Source organism: Colletes latitarsis, chromosome 7 (genome assembly GCF_051014445.1).
Source record: "Colletes latitarsis isolate SP2378_abdomen chromosome 7, iyColLati1, whole genome shotgun sequence".
In the NCBI taxonomy this organism is placed as follows: domain Eukaryota; kingdom Metazoa; phylum Arthropoda; class Insecta; order Hymenoptera; family Colletidae; genus Colletes; species Colletes latitarsis.
This window is the reverse complement of record NC_135140.1, coordinates 19638641-19661696: the sequence shown is the minus strand read 5'-3', so window position 1 is coordinate 19661696 and position 23056 is coordinate 19638641. Positions and strand designations below refer to the sequence as shown.

Sequence of the window (23056 nt, the reverse complement as noted above, 5' to 3'; positions counted from 1 at the left end):
CTGAGTTTTGGGATTTGCAATTGGGATTATGGCTGTAGGTTGCGTCGCGTGTCGACGCCTCGATTGGCATGGCGTGGGGCTTTTTTGGGCAACACTACTGTGATCTGGGCATCGTAAATATGTTATCTGCCTCCTGGCAAGACTCCATACCAACGAATCTAGACACCAAATTTTGCATTTCTTTCTATACTTCGCTATTTTAATCACTGAACACGGTTTCACTTTGTGATCCGTCAACTATGCTGTCCGAGTACACTCGGATGCACTGTTGATTGGATCATTTACATTTGACACTTTCACTTGCGATGTGTTTGCTATGGGTGGCCAGTCAGCGTTTCGGGTTCGTGGGGACGCTACTCCCCAACGATCAAGGAGATAATTCCACCATGACCGCCCTGCGATCATAGCATCGGGACAAAATACAGTTAACACCGGTATAGTCTAGTGGGATTCATCGTTAAACTTGGGGGTATCGGCTGAATTTTGGGATTTGCAATGGGGATTATGGCTATAGCTTGCGTTACGTGTCGACGCCTCGATTGGCAGGGGGTGGGGCTTTTTTGGGCAACACTACTGAGATCTGGATATCGTAAATATGTTATCTGCCTCCTGGCAAGACTCCATACCAAGGGATTTAGACATCAAATTTTGCACTTCTTTTTATTCTTCGCTATTTTAATTACTGGTCACGGTTTCACTTTCTGATGTGTCAACTATGCTGTCCGAGTACACTCGGATGCACTGTTGATTGGATCATTGCAATTTGGCTCTTTCACTTATGATATGTTTGCTATGGGTGGCCAGTCAGCGTTTCGGGTTCGTGGGGACGCTACTCCCCAACGATCAAGGAGATAATTCCACCATGACCGCCCTGCGATCATAGCATCGGGACAAAATACAGTTAACACCGGTATAGTCTAGTGGGATTCATCGATAAACTTGGAGGTATCGACAGAATTTTGGGAGTTGCAATTGGGATTATGGCTATAGGTTGCGTCGCGTGTCCACGCCTCGATTGACATGGGGTGGGGTTTTTTTGGGCAACACTACTGTGATCTGGGCATCGTAAATATGTTATCTGCCTCCTGGCAAGACTCCATACTAAGGGACTTAGACATCAAATTTTGCACTTCTTTTTATCCTTCGCTATTTTAATCACTGAACACGGTTTCACATTTTGATCCGTCAACTATGCTGTCCGAGTACACTCGGATGCACTGTTGATGGGATCATTTACATTTGACACTTTCACTTGCGATGTGTTTGCTATGGGGGTCAGTCAGCGTTTCGGGTTCGTGGGGACGCTACTCCCCAACAGTCACAGTGATTATTTCACTGTGACTGCCCTGCGATCATAGCATCGGGACAAAATACAGTTAACACCGGTATAGTCTAGTGGGATTCATCGATAAACTTGGAGGTATCGACAGAATTTTGGGGTCAGTCAGCGTTTCGGGTTCGTGGGGACGCTACTCCCCAACAGTCACAGTGATTATTTCACTATGACTGCCCTGCGAAAACGACATCCGAGGAAGAGATGGATACTATGTATTCAAAGGGGTAATCTTGAGGAGGCGAGGTGTATTAAGGAAAAAGGGAAGGTTGATCAAGATTTTTTTTTTTTTTTTTTTTTTTTTTAACGTAGGGAAAATCCTCCATGGACTCTCCGACGCCCTGGGGGTGGGCATCGGAGTTGTGTCGGACTTTTACCGACTAAAAACCCCACGGTAACCTACCTTAGGCGTATCGAAAGGACATTGGAAACCCCGTTACTGGAACAGTGTCCCTCTACGCCGTTGCTATGCGTCCATCTAAGGGAACATATGGGTCCACTCCTCCAACGATGTGTGGGGTCACACCACACATCGTCACTACCTCTGACCGCTATTTTGGGACGATTCGGGCCCCCACCTGAACCGCTAGCGACCTGGTAGTTGTCTGAGGGGTGGATTTTAATGTGCTGACTATCACAAACTCTTTACACTTCAGGGTACAAGACGATCAGTGTTTAGGATTCGTGGTGACGATACTCCTCAACAGTGACCGTGATTATTTTACCTGCTCTGTGAAAACAACACCTGGACAAAATAGAAAAGAGTCAAATCTTCAATAATCTTGGGATAACAATTGAATCTCTATTCAACTCCGGTCTCGAAACATTGTATATGGTTCTAGCATGCGTTGCGTTAGTTCGCTGATTCGTACGACTCGGTAAGGACAAAGTGTGTTGACCAGGAAGGGTAGCCCGGTCAGAGGGGGTGAAGAAAGCCAGGGCAAGAGAGCGCAGGCCTCGACCTCCACCGCGTCGTTTCGAAGCTACCCGAAGGAGGAGAACCTGGCCGAGGGTGGTCGGCTGGAGTCACGCAACGGCGAACCGAGACCCGAGAGGCCACCTCGGGGGTACCGCCGATTGTTTCCGAAGCAAATCAGTCAGTCTGCAGAATGAAGTGTCCGGCGTGGCTGGTTTTCGCTCTGCTCCCGCGTTTCTTCGTCGAGATACCGGTCGTTCGGTCGCAGAGGACCCACGCGAGACAGGGGTTAGGACGCGAGCAGCCCCTGGTCAAGATTCCGGACCAAGGAACGGTCGCTGGCAAGGAGGTGCGACAATTTATTCAAATCTCTGCCATTCTTACTGCCTGTCCAGGTGCCACCCATGGATATGGTTGCTATGCGATTAAACGAAACGCTTTTTGGCTCGCGAATGTGGTGGTTCTTCGTTTGCACGGGCGTCCCTTCGAATTTGTAGATTTTAATGACTCGGAATGTGAGTAGGAATACATCCCTTGTAGGGAGTATCAGAGTTTGTTGGTTTTGTCGGGGAACAGTGTTGGAAGAGAGATGGTAATTAATCCTTTTACTAACGTTCTTTAAATTTAAAATGTTTAATTTTCTCTCCAAGCAATTTTAAGATTTAAACAATTCGAATCTCAGAATGTCAAACCAACGATTCTGTGGAGCAATTAATCTTTCCAACTATGTTCTTAAATACCGTGACATTTAGTAGTTTCTTCGGCGATTCAAACAATCCAGAATTCGGTTATTTCGCGTGGATGTTCGTGGGGGCGATAAATCAGAGCTGTCAGGCGAAGTTTTAGAATTCGCCATTAAAGATCGTTACTTTATAATTTGGTTCTGACAAGCGTAAATATGGAAAACTACTAATGTTAATAGCGAAACTAACAGCACCTTCTAATATTCTGGAATCGCGTCGTTTAACTAATTGTTATTATATTCAAATAAGCAAAATACTCTGCTACGTATTTCTATTTCATTTTTCGATTTGCATTTCTTTCAAACCTTACCTGATTCCCCAAAGGGCATTCGCTCGTAATTTATTATACCCTTTGTGCGTAAGATTCAACGATATACGACCGAGACGCATATATCACTGTCTAATATGAAAATACCGAAGCAAGAAATTCACGAGTTGAATAATTATTTGATATTTTATACACCCGCGCCGAACAAAAACATGCAAGCGCCGTAAGTTTCAATTGTTCGAATTAAGTGTATGCAGATATCATGCACAATGAATATATACACCAGGGAGGACTTGTATGAATTTTAATATTATAGATTTTTTTTCCTCTCCCTACGGAGTTCGAGTCACGGAGAATTTGCAATTAGGAAAACGCGGTTAAAGGTTTTCAAACTGCGGCATTTCGGTCTCATTTCAAAGTATAATCGTGTCCTTTAACGTATCCTTATATTCCTAAGAAACAAATTTCTATATCGAGAACATAACGCCCCGATTACTGTGCTGGTTTATTTTTTAATATTTGCAATTATCGATCGACGAATAATTATTTACATACGTGGTCGCCTAGTATATAACATCGTTAGTCGAAAAGGATTATAAATTAAAGTACACATTTTGATACAAAAGCGTTGATATTTAATGTAAATAACATAAATATAAATGCAGTTAATTTATATGGTTCTTTATTCACGTTTTCGAATACAGAATCTCATTGAATAGAACTTTTCCTTTGTATCCCATCTACCGATTCGTTTTTCATTCCTTTGTTCCTTTATATTGTCGGAAACGGGAACGCAATTTAGATAAAAATCACGTGGAACTAGGAGATATAAGTAATGTTATTTTAATTGCATCTCGCTGTTCAGGCAAACCAGCAATTTTTGCAAGGTGTTCTCGAACCTGAGTTTAAATCTAAGTAGCCAGAAACTCTGATTGTAGGTCATTTTAGACGATTACCCTTAACCATACACACGAGCAATTTATCCAGTTTAATTTCAGGTTATCGTTGCGAGAGCTTGTTGAAGGTACAGCTTTTTTATCGAGGATTTATACATCACTCCTTTGGTCTTCCAGAGCACCTGTTTCGCGTTTAGATTCCTTCGGTATAGTCAACGTTCTAGGACTTTCTCAGTGTTTCTTTGAATTCACTACTTTCAATTCTTTTAGATCGAAGATGGAACATTAGGGATTGCTCGATATCTTTTAGGTTTCCAGTCACTATTATTCATATTCACAATATGCGTATACCATTCCAGGTATTCTTGAGCCCCACTCAAAAGGTGATACAGTATTTGGGGATACCCTACGCCCAACCACCGTTGGGTAAGTTACGTTTCTCCACTCCTGTCACGGACTCCCTTCCTTCCTGGAACGGAATACGAAATGCCACGCAATTCGCACCCTCCTGCCAACAAGTGACGAACCGACTGAAGCTGCACGAGAAGCATTACAAGAAATTGCTACCACCCGATCAGCCTGACCCTGGAGTCAGCGAGGACTGCCTCTACTTAAACGTCTTCGTACCAGACGGTAAGCTAAAGCTATTGCACTAACACCGACATGCATTGCACGGAGGAAAGGTTCTGGAAGAAATTACGAATCACACCGAAACATACGTCAGCCTCAGTAAAGTTGATGACTAAGCAAAAGCTACTCGTCACTGTCCACGATTACCCTCACTCGCGGTGTCACGGTTCCCCTTAACCCAGAATTATTTTTCCCTTCCCTCTGCAATACATGGAAATCGGTCAGTTTCGTCGTAAAAGCCAGTGGACTTCCAACGAATCGTAATTTGCGAACAAACTTATATTTCATCGTCGAAAATAAGTCGTCTGTGTAGTTTTCATTAGTCATTTAGTGTAACCGCGTCGTTAGCAACGGCTAGGAAACGCTACGATCGCGCTCAGAAGCTAGAAGGTGCTCGTTTGACACGAAGACCGGTGGGGAGTCGTAATTTTCGCCTGTGTTGATAATACAACCCGATGAAAGTACTCGATATTCGGCACGACAACGTTTTCTTCCAACTGACATTTAACTCTGCGGGACACGCGAACTCCGAGTAATGATGATCACCGACGACGTCCCCTACTCCTTGTTTTTTTCTCGATATTTCACGGAGCTGCGTGGCACGATTCTCGATCGCTATCGAGCCACAAAGAAAAGGCTGCGATTATAATGTCGTCGGCTCGAGAAAAGTGGCTCGTATTTTTTTTTTTCTTTTATCAAACGAGAGGGACTCCATGCATGGAAAAATTAATAACCGTGGCTTGGCGACCGAGGTGCGCGTCGCACGATAATCTCACGATAAATACAGGGTACGAGGAATCGTGACGCACAGTAAATGATTCCGCGACAAAAAATAAGTCGAAAACGTGAGATGGCATTTTGTCGACAGGCTGTCCATTTTCGAGAAAAACGAGTTTGAAAATCGTTGGGTGCGCGCGCCAATCTTCGAAATGCCGGTGGCTCCCCGCTACGTGTCACGTGGGTTATGTGAGTTGCGATCACGTGATCGAGACGCGTCATCCTCGTGTTTCGTTGGAAGGCTGAATGATATAGCAACATCTATTTCACTATAACCTTCCTATCTTCGCAGTACAAATACAAATTAATATTAAATTCTTTTTTAACAGTTGGTACGACTCATTACGATTGCGTGACGTCCCCTGCATATTATTATCGTATCGCTTATATCGGTCAATTTATCACTTAACAAAGCAGACAAGTTATTAACGCGTAACGATGTGTTAAATTAACTCGATAAGAGGAACGCAACACTTCTTTTATCAAGATGGAGTAGCAGTTAACGCTATGAACGTTGGAGGCGCCACTGGCGACAGCGCGCCATATTGGACCAACAGATTTAAAGTGAATTTTCTAGAGAATTAAGCGTCATACGAGAAAAGTTTATTACATATTTTCAACGTACTTTTAAACGAAGAATTAAATATCGATCCGATACGTAATACCTGTTAGCTCCGTGCCTTAATTACCTTCGACGGCTAGTGTACGATTAACAATAATTTTATATCCGCAGTAATTTCCTGTTCCAATTTCTCGATTGACAATAAATGCATGCTCTGCGTGCCGGTAGTACGTTAATCTCGCTGTTTAAGGATGTCGGTTAAGGGCTCGACTAATAGCAGCATTTCGAACATCATTTAGAACTAATTTTGGATATCTCGTGACATGCACTTGCGAGATAGCGCATCGTAAAAGAATACTAAATTTGAAGGCTGCATTGGGAGAATCGATAATAAAAAACATTACGGTAATAGCGACTAAACATTCCCGGTCGAAGATTAGACTCTTTTATCGGTCGGTTCCTTAAATTATCGCAATAAAAAAAATGCCTGGCAGGTTTCAGTATGACACACCATGTTCTTCGAACACGACCGATTATCAAGATTAAACGCTACGCCCTTGCCAAGCGGACCACTATCAGGGCAACAAGTTTAATGACATAATTTAACGTACTTTAGGATAATCTTCGATAACCTTCAACTGTGACTGATCATATCGCAATTTTTATAAATCTCTAATATAGGTCGAGGACGTTGCTCAATATTAGTTACCTAAATTGCTCTATAACACCTACTTTCTTGTGGTACAATTACATCGACAAGGCACAAAAAGCCAGGGATGAGATCTCGATCCATATTATGTAGAAAGTTGTGATTATTTTAGATGCTTCTGGTGAATTTTTTGTGAACACCGAACGTGTTAAAATGGCACACTCCACTTTTGGTCCTGGTCTCTGAATATTTCCTGCCATTCGATTAGCATATCCTTTCGCTTCTAGTACCTTCGAGAACCTAGTGGCGCACGCCATCTTAGTTCTCAAACGAAGCGGCAGAAAGCGAGACGAATCAAGAAAAATAGGTATGTCAACCGCGACTGAAAAGGGGGAAAATAGGAAAGGGGACATGTGAATCGGGAAATCGTGCCGATCCGCAAGCCACCTGCGGTCGATATAGAAACAGTAAGGAGTAAGAGTAACAGTAACTGGCGCACGTCGTGGCACGCGATCTTTTAGGGTCGGTCGAGATGTTAAGATACTGGTGAGGCCGGTCACGAAACCACCCCCTCTTTTCTCTGCCGTGGCTCCCTTTGTTTCTTTCACGTACCGCTGCCGAATCTGACAGAATCGGTCAACCGTTTGAATATTCCAGGAATTTTCCATACATTTTCCACGCTTTCAAGCAGAATATCCACTCGAACGAAATGCCATTTAAGCTGGTGGTCTACCTCCATAAATCACAAGCTCTTAGAAATTCTATTCTCGAGTTTCACATGGTTTAAGAATTTAAGATAATCAAAGGAAGATTCTATTTATATTTCAAATCATTTGCACTTGGGATCCTAAGTTAAAGCTGTCGGGAAGAACTAACCCAAACATAACTTACACCACCTCCCAGGAACAAGACCTAGATCAAAACTTTCCAGAAGCCTGTTGCTCAGCCTAGACTCAAAATTAACAGTTTGCAACTCACACTGAGATAGTTTACTGAACTCCTAACCAAGGTCTACTAATGTAAACTAACGTAAACCACAAATAAGACCTAGAAAGCTAACCCAGATCTAACTTAAACCGTCTTCCAGGAACTAGACCTAGATCCAAACTTTCCAGAAGCCTGTTGCTCTGGCTAAACTCAAAATGAATAATCTTTAACACACTTCTAGCCCAAATCCTCTAATGTAGACTTCTGATTAAATCCCCTGGCCAGGAACAACACCTAAATCCCAACCTCCTATATGCTTGTTACACTGTCCAAACTCAAAATTAATAGTCTGTAAGTCACGGTGGAACAGCTTATTAGACTCCTAACCCTGGTCTCCGATCAAACCGCTCCACCAGCAACAAGATCTATATCCAGACTCTTCAGAAGCCTGTTACACGGTCAGGAGTCAGAAGTAATAGCCCCTAACTATTTGCCAGCCGCAAGAAACGGTGCCCAAAAGATTCGTACGGCGTGGAATCGCGATAAACCCCTAATGAATTGTTGTGGCGGGCGTGTATCCTCAGGCTGCTATTCCTGAACGTTCTCAGACGCCATCGGTCCGATAACGAAAACCACCCCCAAACTTCCTGTTAGCACGGGCCTATCGTTTTCGTTATCGCGTCATCTAAAGCATCCCCACCGTGCAATGGCCTAAATTCCTTCGACCTTGGCACGCTTGAAAAACTGACCTGTGAACGTCGAAGAAATCGTCAAAATCAATTATTCATACACCGCGAGGAGGGGGATGATCGTGACTCGTGCCTTTCGACTAGCCAGCCACGATTCATAAATGTTTTAGCGTCCGATCGTGGGAATGGAAGCACGTTTTAACCCTACGCAGGCTACGATTGGGGCACCCTATGTTTGAATAAAGGGGGCAATTATTTGAGGACGGGGCGTTCGAACGATTACCGTTTGGCATAGCAAACAAGTGTTATTTGGACACATATGGTTCCGAGCAATCTGTTTTCTTTGGCAAACAAACGCAGTGCCGTCCATCGTTTGACAATAGAAGTGTTATTTACCAGTTCTTCTGGCATTTCACGGTGCTCTTTTAGTAAGGTCGTTTGTAATTGTGAACAGTTTGTTGAAGTTGACCAAATCTATCCAAAATATGAGCCAACTGTTAAGTCAGTATATTTTTTTTCTTAGCTGATCGATCCCTCGGGTAATTTTTATTATTTGGAGGGGCAATTAGGAGATCCTATGTCTAGTACACTTCTTCAGGACTTATATAATGGTCTATGTAGCTGGAGATTGCCGTGACGCGATCAAACTTCAGAGGAGCCATCGCTAGTAACAGATAACGCTATGCAAATTCTGTCACGATCGATTCACCGGTTTAACCGGAACCGGATACTCGCGAGCACGCACGCGGTCTCGACGATCTTCGGAATTCGCGAATGCAGGCTCATTTAGGCTGAATGCGAGTCCATTAATTCCTTGAATGCCAGTCACGGTACTTACTACTTCGGTGACGAATTTACTTAGAACCAGGACTCGCGATCTCTTTGCCAACAATTGCTTCTAATTCGTTGGCGGCAATTACTTTCTTCGTCCACTACTTCTTACTTACTCTTCTAAACTAAAAAAATAAAGAGACAGGTGTTTCAGAAAACGATTTTAAGCAAATCAATTGATGTAGTTTTTTAAGGGGGGGCCGGTGAGCTGAAAAATAATTATGCAAAATGTTTATTTGTTACCTCAAAGTATACACATCGAACTACAAATGTACCAAGTTATATTAATAAATTTTTATTCGTGCAAATGCTATGGTCAATCGGGTGGATCTATTCTGAACTAACAATGAAGTGGTTTCGTACGACTCTGGCCATACCTTTTGCACGAATTTATAATTCGATCTGTATATACCTTCAAGTAACAATTAAGCATTTTATGGAACTGCATTGTCTTTAAAAAAAATTCGAATTACTTCTCAAGAAGTAGTCATGAAATTTCTGGATTCAAATGCAAATTGTTATGGGTGTGTGGGGAAGTAAAATTATATTACAATATGAATGAATCTTACATTATGTGAATTAATATTTGTGTAGGAAATCGACCGGACGAGGGATGGCCAGTGATGGTATGGTTTCATGGAGGTGACTTCAATACTGGCACACCAGCAATTTGGGACGCGTCCATTTTTGTCAGTAAACAGAAGGTAAGTTGATAAACGAAGGCATCAATAATTGCAACTTCCGTGATGCTTCGATTCCACGAAAGATATCTTCAAATGATGCAATTGTAATTGTATTGTCTCATTTCGAATTATTGCATTAAAAAGTAATAAGAAATTACTGCAGACATTTTGACCTTAGCACAGATTCTTGAGAAGAATGTCTGATTCTGAATCATTGAGGTAAACGGTAAAAGTCGACAGAAAATCGAACAGAATTAGGGTGTTTCTTGCGTGCCACTTTCTTCCAAGGTAAATCCAACCTTTGGAATTGCACTGCTCGCGGTCCATCTATGATGCATGCTTTGTACACGGCTATAAATGCTAATTTCAAACCATTTGCCAAGAACTCCTACCATGAAAGTCTTACGGACTATCGCAGTATGAAAGGATTATTGGTTCATCATTAAAGGAATGCATTTATGGAGTTTGTAAATTGTTATAAACACAACATGGTATATCGAGATTGTACAGGAAATTTCACTCTGATTTTTTCTATTACTTCTAGGCTTTGGCCGTGTCGATTGGACCAACTCTGTCTATTATTAACCGAGCACTATGAGTCCCTATTTCTTGAAATATCTAGGTATATCTTCAATATTTTATGAGCGGTATTCAAAATTCGATCTTCCTTTGTTCTTGGGAGTATCGTGTTCCTAATTCTTAAACCCTTTGTACGTATCTCAATATTTGTGACATTAGAGGACTACAGATTGTCCATGGTCGCCTGTACTACTCGTTTCTAGTTCTTGAACCCGCTCTTCTTATTAACCTTAATATTTTTTCAATCTTCATCTGTTTTTGCGAGCACCATCTAACTTTTGTATATCGTATATGAGTGGTATTTAAGGGTTGTTCATTATCGTGAATGCCACGTTTAACCTTTCTTTGAGCACTATAGTCCCTTCCTCTTGAAGTTTTTCCACGTCTGATGGAAAATTCTAGTACTCAGTGAAAGGTTACGTCTAGGTCTCAGATTTGTGGATACTATTAACTACGCAATCTATTCTCGTAGATATTGGTGGTGACGGTAGCGTATCGCTTGAACATCCTGGGCTTCTTCACGACGACGGACTCCGAGGCGCCAGGCAACTATGGCATGTTCGATCAGATCGCGTCTTTGGAGTGGGTGCAGAGGAAGATCCAGTACTTCGGTGGGTCCCCATCCAACGTGGTGATTTACGGCCACAGTTCCGGCGCCATAAGCGTTGGCTTGCACCTGATCAGTCCCCTGAGCAGAGGGAAATTCTCAAAGGCGATCGCGATGAGCGGCGACGCAGTGAACTCCGTCGGTTCCCCTCAAACCGAACTGCCCATAGTGGACCGGATCGTCGAGAAGTTTGGCTGTTATCGACACCCGACGACCGCTTTGATGGAGTGTCTGCGTCGCGTGGACGTGGGCATCCTGGTCCGCGAATCGTCCGACATAGAGACCTGGGGACCAATAGTGGACTTTGAGACCAACAACGCCACGGAACCGTTCCTACCCGTGCACCCTAGAGAAGCGTTAACTGATGGTAACTTGAACACCGTCCCATTGCTCGTGGGTTACACAAATAACGAGCAAGCGTTGGCTTACATGGAATCCTTAGAGAAAGGGAACGCCGATGGAATGCTCTCCTCTAGCGACTTCGAGTCGCTGATCAAGACAGAGTTCGACTCGTTGGTCCAGGACCCCGACGACAACAGCACGTGCGTGATGAAGCCGGAAATGGTGTCCAACGCGGTCCTGTTCTTCTACAAGCCACATCCGCCAAGCAAGGACCAAGGAGTTATTCGCGACAGATACCTGGACTTGCAAACGGAGAGGAACTTTGCGTCTGGGTTGACTCTTCTGGCTGGCAAGGTGTCCAAAGAGAGGCAGGCTTTCGTTTATAGGTTCGACTATCGGCCCAAGACGCAGGCGATCACCAAGTACGTGCCTGAATGGGCGGGTGTCCCGCACATGTTCGAGCTACCCTTCGTCTGGGGGCTTCCTTTCACGGCTGGGAGTCCTGTACAGTGGAATTTCGCCGACAAGAAGATGTCGGAGGTGATCATGACGATGCTGGCCAACTTCGCCAGGACTGGAAATCCATCTCCCAACAACGTCAAGTGGGAACCGTACACCGAAGAAGCGCCTGGGATCTTGATCATCGACAGGAACGTCGATATGGGCGATGCTAACGCCATCGATTACAAGGCTCTTGCGTTTTGGAACGAGTATTATCCCATGGTTCTTGAAGAAGCGACGAACAACTGCTGCAACATGACCAGTCAGTCCACCGCGTGGCGAGAAGTCACTCGCACCTTTATCTTTAGCAGTCTCGTTGTAGCCGCGGCGTTACGGTGCCTTTAATCGTAGTCGATGTTTGGAGATTGTCCTTTGGATGTGCTCAACAAGAGGCCTCTTTTGCGCAAACGTTGTTGAAATTCAGATATTTTGGTACACGAACGAACGGGTCCTATTGTTGTGCGATACCGAGCATCCGAGCCTCGAGATTTCGTCCCGAGGACTTTTTTAAAACGTAGCTCGTGCAAGGATAGAGTTTGTATTAACGTTTGAGATACCTAGTCACGCAACTCGACTAGGCTAGCTGAGACAGCTACTTTACACAGTTTCGATTCTGCTTAAACCGTCTTGATACCTGGCTTATATATTATATATACGTTAGACTCGCGGAAGAATACTGCACAAAATGGATCACGTTTCCGGCACACTGACGCGTGCATAAAAGAGGCCTAAATATACAGAAATAATACGGATGCACCAGCATCGCTTAGCGATCTACAAAAAGAAAATAATAAATTAGTCGTAAAGACAACCAAAACGCTCAAAACATTTAATGGGGAACGAATTTCATTGAAAGGCTGAGGAACTAGGTAGTTTAAGTTCAGGAAATTTCTATCTTAATATTACAATGGTAACTTCAACAATGTGTAGTTGGGGTGGAAGCCTTGAAATCGGCCGGAATTACGGGGTGAATGTGTTAATACTGTTCTAGATTTCCGAATGTTAGCTGTATTATATTTTGGGCCAGCGTTTCTCAACGTGAGCGATAGAGCACACTCCTTGAGTCTTTCAGGGAGGTGTTAATTTGATCACCAATGGGGGGGAGGATACATTAAGGGATGGTAACATTGTAGGTCGAATCGCTGAAGCACTTACTTTTAATTTTACCAAATACAAAAATTGTTGGAAGTGAAATATTAAGCCTGTCACTTATTATTGCGAGCAATGTTTCGACGCTATTGTAAATTCAATGTACTTTGCAAATTCGTACTGTAAGACACATACGTTTGGTATACTCTCTTTATATACTATGTTTTACATTATATTATTAACGATTGAATAGCATATAAGATATAAAAACGTTCGATACACCCGAATACAGAAACTTTTCATAGAAACGTAACGAATATAAAGAATGTTATTTTCATTAGTGTATTGAATAAATAACGTTTCTGTATTCAGTGGATAATCATTAAAAATTCTTTTTATGTTAAGTATACCACTATTTATTAATAAACTAAATATATTGTATATATGTTTCTGAAAGAAAAATAAAAAAAGAAATTATTTTCTCGTCAAGATTAACCGTTCGTGTTTTGTGGGCGTCAAATTTTTATCCACTCGAAACATCTGAAAGGAAAAGTAATTCCGGTAATAATTATCTACAATAGCGTCGCTATCGCGCAATCGTGGCTTTTTGTAAGATAATAATACGATTAAAAGGAAAACATAGCTGAAAGTTTATTATATTTCAGACATTACATTTCAGGAAATCTTGACGTGTTTCAGCAATCCGTAAATCTTGGGGAACGTAGTTTCAAATAGCTACTAAATTAAAATGCAATAAAAAATTTTTTTGGTGAGTGGGGGAGGAGGATGGCGTTGGACCAAAAAAAAGTTGAAAAACGCTGCTTCAAAGAAAGCTAACCAAACCTAAACCTCCCACGAGCCTGATTTGGAACTTTATCCAAAAGAACGCACGGCTCGCGTTTCGAAATCTTGAACTGTATTAATCGCAAGAACATGGGTCATCATTTTAGTCAGTGCAACGACTGAACTTACGCTACCCAGCTTCCATCGAGTTCGATCGACGAAAGGAAAGGGCCGTCTGGTAGAACAAGGAGGAGAACCAGCCTGGGCTTTTCGTCTGTTTTTTTTTTCGTGTTTTTTTTGTTATTTTTTTTTTAACATTCACTGAGAGATTTTTTATTATTTGCTTTAATACGGAGAGATATAGAAAAAACATATATTGTTCGAGAAACAAACGGTTGATATAACTTATGAATATTTTGATGCTTCGATAATAATTAATAATAATAATAATAGTAATAATAATCATCGTGTGTGTGTGTACCGTCTATGTATAATTATTATATTATATTTAAGAGAGAGGTGCGCGGCGGGCGATGCATGGGGGCTGGTGGCCTGCGCACGCGCACGTCCAAACATTTCTTTTTGCTTTTCCATCCTTTCCTCCTAAATATATTTATATATTTATATATATAATATATATAATATATATATATATATTTATATACTATCATTAATTAATCATATTTTTTTTTTTCTTCCGCCTCCTCGTCTTCTTCTTTAATGCAAAACTCCTACAATGATAACCGACGCCACGGGGTCTCGTTAACACTAAAACTCTTTGTGCGCCTGTGTTTGCGCGTGCACACGAGCCACCCCGGGACCAACGTATATACAACATTATTAGTTTTTCCTCGCTGTTTCTCTCCCCCTCTCCCTCTTCGTCTGTCTCCCCGTCTTCTTCCCGTACCCTCTCTCTCTCCCCCTTCTTCATTCGTCCGTGTTCCATTATCACCTTCCTTCTGGTGTTCTACGACCATACGTACTCCCCGTCTGAGCCCCACTGTGTTGCCTCTGTTTACTTGTGATTCCGTCAGCCCCCTCCTTGTCACCAGTATTTGCTCCGTAGTCGCCTGAACCCCTGTTCTCTACTGGTATATCCGGATTTTTTGTTCACGCAGGAGAGTATGGGCTTCTGCTAGATCTTTACCTTACAGAAGTAGGCACAGCGATTTCTTTTTCTGCTTTATCTTCTTCTCTGGCGACTTTTTGTTGATTTGCCGCACCAAATCGTAGAAGACCTGCAACCAAAGACGATACGGTACCGGTTAGATACTGTCGCGTGTGCTGGCCTGTCGCAGGATCTTTCAATATATACTGTGAATTTGATGCAAACTTCAAAACTATCTTAAAATCAAAATGGGCACTCGAACGAAGGTGAATAGTTTTGGTACAATAAAGCTATCTACGATAGTAGATCTTGCCTCAAACTACTATTAATTGTCTACACTATTAATTGTCTGTATAATCTGTTCAAACCAATTATGAACTGATGAACTATCGGATAATTGGAGACTGTTCAAGAGAGAGTTAATAGCCTGAGGTAAGATGTACTAGCTAACTAGCTTAACTAGCAGCGCCGAGATGAAATAATATTGTTTTTTATACTAGAAATACTTCGTACAAAACTCCATTTTACTTGTTGGTATTACCGAATAATTCAAATTATAAGATTATATATCTTTCTACCACAACTATTCCAATGAAATCCATCTCATCGGACAAGAATAGATGGAAAATAATTGAATTCTAAGGTAGGCATTTCCTTGAAATTAAGAATCGAGCACGATGCTGGAATTCCTGCAACAATCCAGTATAACTGCCACAGCAAAATAATGTGAAACGGATAGATGAACGCGAATGGAATTTATTTGGAACAGTCATTCCGTAAAGCACCGTTAGTGATTTAAATTTGTCTCCTTGGTTAACTTAAGTTTAACTTCGCTTTACATCTAAACTAAGAGTAAGTTTGATCTTCTCGAAAGTTATCCGTGAAGTAACGAAGTTGAACTCGTTTTATCTCCGTTTTAGCTGTGATAGCAGAGAAACTGTAAAAAAAAGTAGAGAAACTGAACCACGTTTTCACGAAGAAACTGATTCGAGTGTTAAGAACTGGGAAAGTCTTTGTATAAATAGAAAGGAGAATTGGTAATGAAGGAATGCAGTGTCCAAGATTCTATAGATGCGTTTCAGCGTGAAAGTTGATATATGGATGTAAATAAAATTTATTTAAAATAGCATGTTTCTGCACCGTGTTATTATTTCTATTTATCCCGCGTACTGTTACGAATCCAACATCGTCGTCTCAACACAAACAACTGTTTACACCTGACTTTCATCTTACCCTCATTGATCTTCGCGGTTCCAATTGTTCCCAAACAAACGTTCCTAAGTGGACCTTTAATTACACTCCATGGATCATTCAATTTACCTTTATTTGCACAAAATAACCACCGCGTCGCGCTTTCGACAAAAGCGACGCAGTGTATTTCCCATCCAGAGCCACCAAGAAAACCGTGCTCCAATTACACAATTCAATTGTAGAACGAAATAACAAAAGTAATCAAACGCAGGCACGAGAGATGAATTCTCAAGAGAAGAGAACTTATTCAGAATTGCTCCAAGTACTGTTCAACGAGGAATCTTTAAAACCGCATCGATAAAGAAACAAGCTTTTCCTGGAAAAATACGCTCCTGGAAGGAAACACAAATCATTACAGTCAGCGAATATCCCCATTCGAAGACTCTCGAAGACGAAAGGGATTTGAAACAACGTTTCACGGCAACTTTGGAAACGACAATTTCATGGAAAATCCATTTAGGAGCACCTGGTGTAGGAAATTCTAAAAGGATTGGAGGTATGATACCAACAACACGTATAATGAGCACTAGACACGGTCGAGTTATACTTTAGACTAGATTCGCAGAATGGAAATTTAAATTTAACCTGTTTACGGATGACTTCTTTGTAATTTAAAAAGTTGGAGCAATAGAAACGGAATCAATGGACAGTCAATTATGGGTACTTTAACTATACGGTTCGGTTGAATCATACTTTCACCTGAGGCAAAATGGAGATTTCAGTCCATACTAATTGGCAGTGAACCTCTTACTTATGATTCAAGGAGTTTGAGCAATAGAAATGGCACCAATAGGGAAACCATTTAAAATATTTAGAGATTATTTAAAGTAGGAATGCACTTAATATAAAAACAGTTATATTAAGCACCCCGATTATAAGAATGAATATTCTTCGAAATGGATTCGCGGAGTTTTTAAATTAAAATCGAGTTCTTAAGGCAGAAACATTTTCTCTGTTACTTGATTAGTCAATTATGGAAATAGGAATGGAATCAACGTGTTAGAATCACACACAATCAACGTGTTAGAAGCTAGCGACTGGGAGTTGTAAGTGGCGAACCGCACTCCCACACTCAGCGCAGTTGCATTCCCACATTCAATTAGAATATCTCGGCCTTCGTAACGGTCTTGAACTCCCACACGTCACACTAATTAGAAAACAACAATGGCCCCTTGAACAGACTACTGTTATTCTGTAACAGTGAGTTAGCCATTTTTAAAAACTCACGAAGCATCGAATCAAATGCGTCGCTCGTTCGCCGACAGCACACTTCAATCATTCGGACTGACACCCAACAGCCTTGGAAGTGGCTGGTGCATATTATATAAAAAAATTGTAGCATTCGTTGCGGATAACAAAGAAATTTAATAACACTGCTCACGAAGATAATTGCTAGAATGCTTAGGATTAATTGTTAGAAGTCTAAGAAACTTATTTCTGCACAATAACGATGTTTTCTCGATTTCTGCCAAGTCAATTTGTAGAAAAATCAAAGTTTTAAGGGAGAATAGTCGTCACTTTTAATGAATTCTATTCCATTAAGGGATCATGCAATATATTCTATTGTACAGTGTCAGCTTATTGTCGTCCGAGAATTAGCATCCCTTCAAAGTTACACCTACACCATCCACAGGGACAAAAGACAGACGGGTCTGTGAGGAATACAGCCTGCTTCTACTCACATCGTAAACATTAATTTTGGCTTTGGCGGAGGTCTCCATAAACGCGCAGCTAAATGACCGGGCAAGGTTGACGCCCTGCTCTTTGCCCACTACCCTCTCGTCTTCCAAGTCGCACTTGTTGCCCACCAGCACCATCGGCACGTCATCGGTGTCCTTTACCCGCAGGATCTGCTCTCTGAGGTCCTGCAGGTCGTTGAACGTGGACTGCGCCGTTATCGAGTACACTAACACGAATCCCTGGCCATTTTTCATGTAAAGGTCCCTCATGGCTGTGAATTGCTCCTGCAAAGATAAACAACCTATTTATAATTCACTGCTTCTCTCTCTCAAACAAACATTCTGTTCTCGATTCGACCCGAAACATTTCTGAAGCAACAAAGCAGTATTAACCCTCTATAGTCCAAGTTGTGTTTGGCTTCTGAACAAGCTTATGCAGTATCAGCATTGATAAATACTAATAAGGAGCTATGAATTGCAAGGTAAATTTAAGTAAACATAAAACCAGTAGTTTTATACCGATTAAATCAGACTTGGAGAACGTAGATAACGATGTGATTTTAGAGTCACGCTGGGTTATAGAGGATTAAAATATTAATATTTTGATAACTGAAAACAGGCTAAAAATGAACTCGAGAAAAACGGGAACACTTTCTTTTAAATAAATGACAGAGAAGCAACGAAACCGCGAGAATGGTGTGCTCGCAGACGTGGAAAAACTCACCGTTCCGGCTGTGTCTAGGATTTCTAACATACATTGTTGTGCGTCGACCTCGACCTGTTTGCGGTAGCTGTCCTCGATCGTAGGATCGTACTTCTCCACGAAGATTCCTTGAACGAACTGGACAGTGAGGGCGGACTTGCCTACGCCTCCACTACCCAACACCACTATTTTATATTCACGCATTTCCCTGCCCTAATTCTCTGTGCGCCTGGTCACAGCCGAGGGGTCACCGAATCCGCCACGTTTTTGCTCCTCGTTGGTTCAGTCGAACGGACCTGCAAACAGAATGGAAACAATTCCCTTTATCGTCGACCGATAATTCATAAAAATTGTTAAACAGAATGGTGGCGTTTGGACCACTTAGAGGGGAACACCTAAACTATTCCTCGCATTATTAGAAACATGGAACTGAAATCAAAGAACAACCTGAGAAACAGACCAACTAGTGGAACAAGATCGCTGTAACCTGAGAGACACTTGCAACAACCAGAACAAACAAAAATTGTAATAATTCGACCGAAAGTACGCCAACGAAAGGGAGCAACTTTTAATAACCTGGGAGATAGAAATTTGTTGCAACTCGAGAGACACAGGTGCTGCTTATTCGTTCGAAGAGAAAATTTTTTTTTCAATTACAATTACGTTGAATTTTCGAGCGTCAATCTTCGGCACAATAAAACGAAAACGTGCCGATTTAATTTAAATTCTGTTAATCGACATTTATAGGTGTAAAAAGAGAATTCGCCTGTCGCCCGGAGGCACGCTAGAATCACAAAATTTCATTTACGGCGAATGACAAAGAGCACGCCACGCGAATTTCGCGGGATTTTTTTCACCTTTCGTTGTCCTCGCCTCGGAAACTTTTTCCCTCCGATGCTTTGTTTGTAAATGAAAGATGGCTGCCGGAGGGTTTCACCCACTTTTTCCGCGAACTATGGAACAATAAAACGTCGCGTTTCCGGTTCCCTTTCCGAAATGGACGGTGGTAATAATTATTGTAAATCACCAGACGCAGCCCCTTTTGAATTATCGCCGCTCTTATTTTTACGCGTTAATTAGAAAGATGTTTTTCGTATAATAAAAATGAAACTTCGACGGCTCGTGCCGCTTTATATTCTCTTAAAATGCAATTACTTGCGATCAAATAAAGACTTCGAAAATTTTTCTATAATTTTTAAACATTTCTCTTTGTAGTATCAAAGAGAATTCTAAAGTTTTCTTTGCAAGACTGGAGATTCCAAAATGTTTCTATTTTATTCTGTGTTCATGCAAATGCTTTAAAAGTGTTTTCACTGTTTGTCCTGCGCGTTAAAATGAACAATGTATCGGGTGTTTATAAATATTGAGAAAACCCGCCAAATATAATGTATTTTACGCAGAATTCTTTGTTAATAAAACGACAGAGTTTCCGGTACCAAAAAATGCATAAAACTACCCCTGAAACCGATTGCCTATATACACATACGATGAACCAAAATTCTGATTCGAATCGCAACAATTTCCGGGCTAGGGAGCGTTTCCGGTATGTAAAAAATGTTCGACACCAGGAAATCTGTTGAACAATTCGATAGTTTCACTTTTTCAAAAATCTTTAATTTACGAACACCTATTTCTTTATTTTTATACAACTGGTTATCAGATAGATTAAAAGTGTACACTGTACGGATAATAATGATTGCATTAACTGATCGATGAAAGCTTTAATCACGACTTTGCTACTCGATCGACAAAGTACTCAAAAAGTAATTAACTTCTCACCGACTTCAATGAAAGTAATCAATATTATTAATTATGTAAATGTCAACGTAACGCTTCGGGGAACAAAAGGGCAACTTTTTTTTTTGAAGCATTTAGGTGCACGGAACTTTTAAAAAATGGCGTAAAATTGATGGAAATATGATCGCGAGCAGCTTTCGAAGTTTCTTCGTTCGTTCCGTCGTTTAACTAGCGCACTGCGCCTGCTTCGTGCACGCAATGCGCCATTTGTCTTAAAAAGTAGACAAACTCGGTAGGATTGCAGCGAAGGGATCTCGTGGAACGACATTTTTTGTCTATAGTGAATGTTTCGTTGTTAGCATTCGTCGTTTCAGCAAACAAGAATAGTACGAACACCTACGCTTGAATTATTTGTGAAGTTTAATTTTGGCGCCAATTATACATAATATAAAACTGTGCGATACTCTAACAAAATTTATTTTTAAGGTGTGGTCTCCTCGAGTTTTAATATTTATATTTTTCCTGATACTTCACAGTACCTATACTTCTCCTTTGATATAAAAAATCTCGCGTAGGATCGTTTCCCGGTTTCGATGATTTAAAAGAGGAAATGGAGTCACGGGAAGTCCGTTATTATTTGATACGCCAGTGTCAGCGATCGATTTACTGCTACCCAATTTCTCGACGATCTTTCGAAAAGCCCTGAGTGAAACGCGAGCATGAATTTTAATTAATTTCCTCAGTCGCCGCGCATAATATCGCGCTCGTCTCCGAAAATAATTACACAATTAAGACTTTAACCCCTTCGAGACTGAATTTTTTTCTTTGGTTAAAATAAATTAATAATATTCCTCGTGTGCCTCGAGTAACTTGAGATTCGATGAACGAAATTAAACTGGCAAATTATGTACGTGAATTTTAGTAATTACAAGGATATTTTGATTAGATTTTTAGGATAATCCATATACGATGAGTACCTGCTTTTCGAATTGCTCTATTATATATTCGCTATTTATCGAAATTCAAGACACAATGTGCTAAATAAATGAAAAAATAATTGTAATTTATGATTATTATCTTGAATAAAAATAGTACTGAAATTATGTGTTTTCTTGTACTGTTCTATTATCTTTACACATATCTTGCACCTGTGTCAATAGGCTTGAATGGGAGTCTAAGACCTTAATAAATACTTTTCCTTTCTCTGAACGCGAAATGGATGGAGACGGAGGATATTTATTATTTTTAAAAATTAATTATGTCGTATAAAAGTTTAATCTTAATGTCTAGGTAGATTGCATGCAGCCCAGAAGAGATTAAAAGCGCAGGAATTTGCGAGCTAGAAAGAGAGAATCCGCCACGAGTACGGGAAAACAAGGCGTACGCCGATTGGCCAGCGATGCCATCATGGCGACGAGGCTCGACCAATCCGCGGCCGCGGATTTCTTTTCACCGATTCGTCATTGATTTTAGGTTTATGAATGGGACCGCTTACGCTACCGCGTCCCTTTCAAAGATACTACGAGCGCTCGAGTCCGAATTAAAAGTGAATCTTACGATGCGACAGATGAATTCGAACGTTCGCGACACAGCCATTACGGTCACGGGATAATTCATTAAACATAAAAACAAACAAAATACATACACAGACACTTCCTTATCAATAATACATAACAAAACAAAGATAAATCCCAATCTGCTATTAATATATTCACGACCACTTCCTGGAAAGACAAACACGTTTCTAAAATATGTTGTCCCTCGATCCAAATCCGAAAATAGATCTTATTAATAAGTTCTTTGACTAGCAGATCCTATTTTGGTGGTAATTTGTTGTTTGAGTGTAATTTCCTATTTGTAGAATTTGTCGATACAGCTCACTATTAATAAACCCTACAGTAAAATTTCGATTATCCGGGGTAGTCGGGACTGGAGCAATGCCGGGAAATCAAATAGGGGGATTCTAGAGGCCAAAATAAGACGAAAATCAAGAATACCAATCTGTTGATGGAAGCTTCGCTAAAAAGTTAGTAACAATTAAATTAAAAAATTTCAAATCGTTCTGGAAAAATTATATTCGGTTACGGGGGTCAATTACAATCATTTTTGGTGAATAGACATATCCTCGAAATCCTACCCAGTTCCGAGAAAAAAATTCAATAAGTGGACAAATTTTTCGACAAAAATAAAAAATTTCAAATCGTTCTGAAAAGATCAATGTATTTTTTCGGCACATTTTTCTGGGACTTTAGAGCCCCATTACCATTTTAGTGCCATTCGCAAACATTACCAACAAATTACAGAAATGAACACACATTATATTTTTAGTAAAAAATTTTTTTCTCGAAAGTGCGTAGGATTTCGAGGATATGTTTATTCACGAAAGATGATTGTACTGGACCCCCGCACCCGAAAATAATTTTTTTAGAACGATTTGAAATTTTAAAAAATTTCCCAAACCTCCCTATTTGATATCCAGTTGTCCAGGTTTAATCGCAAGAAGACAGTCTTGGAAACCATGTTTGTATTTCCGAGAAATGCTCATAAAAGACTATATAAATTATTTCTTACTCCCACTGTTCACCCGCGTTACACTTGCGAAGGGTGAACCAAACAGGGGTGGATCCGGAAGGCTTGCTTTGGGAGGAGGGTGCGAAACATGTAAAAATATATATTTGAACCTTCTCTCGCGCTATTTAAAATTCGTTAACAGTCTATTTATTAATATTTTTATCCAACAATAGCCTAAACAACTAACTCCACAATTTTTTAT

At 40.9% G+C, this 23056-nt stretch overlaps 2 protein-coding genes across 5 annotated transcripts in view; one reads left to right on the top strand and one right to left on the bottom strand.

The window, feature by feature from the left end:
• The first annotated feature begins 4302 nt into the window (after positions 1-4302).
• LOC143343198 (carboxylesterase 5A) lies at positions 4303-12421 on the top strand. The gene is made up of 3 exons (XM_076767833.1): positions 4303-4789; positions 9816-9925; positions 10956-12421. The coding sequence occupies exons 1-3, from the start codon at positions 4498-4500 to the stop codon at positions 12276-12278; spliced, it is 1725 nt and encodes a 574-aa protein (XP_076623948.1). The 5' UTR covers positions 4303-4497; the 3' UTR covers positions 12279-12421.
• Positions 12422-14164: 1743 nt separating this feature from the next.
• The window catches only part of Rap1 (RAS oncogene family member Rap1), a 36557-nt gene continuing 27665 nt past the window's right edge, over positions 14165-23056 (bottom strand). For 3 of the 4 annotated variants that reach the window (XM_076767836.1, XM_076767835.1, XM_076767838.1), the window contains 3 exons: positions 18568-18842; positions 17847-18128; positions 14165-15043 (listed from right to left, as the gene is read on the bottom strand). In XM_076767836.1, coding sequence (XP_076623951.1) covers positions 14954-15043; positions 17847-18128; positions 18568-18750 — 555 coding nt within the window. In that variant the 5' untranslated portion in view covers positions 18751-18842 and the 3' untranslated portion in view covers positions 14165-14953. Of the gene's footprint in view, positions 15044-17846; positions 18129-18567; positions 18844-23056 lie in introns of all 4 variants that reach the window. The other variant, XM_076767837.1, reaches the window with a different exon arrangement.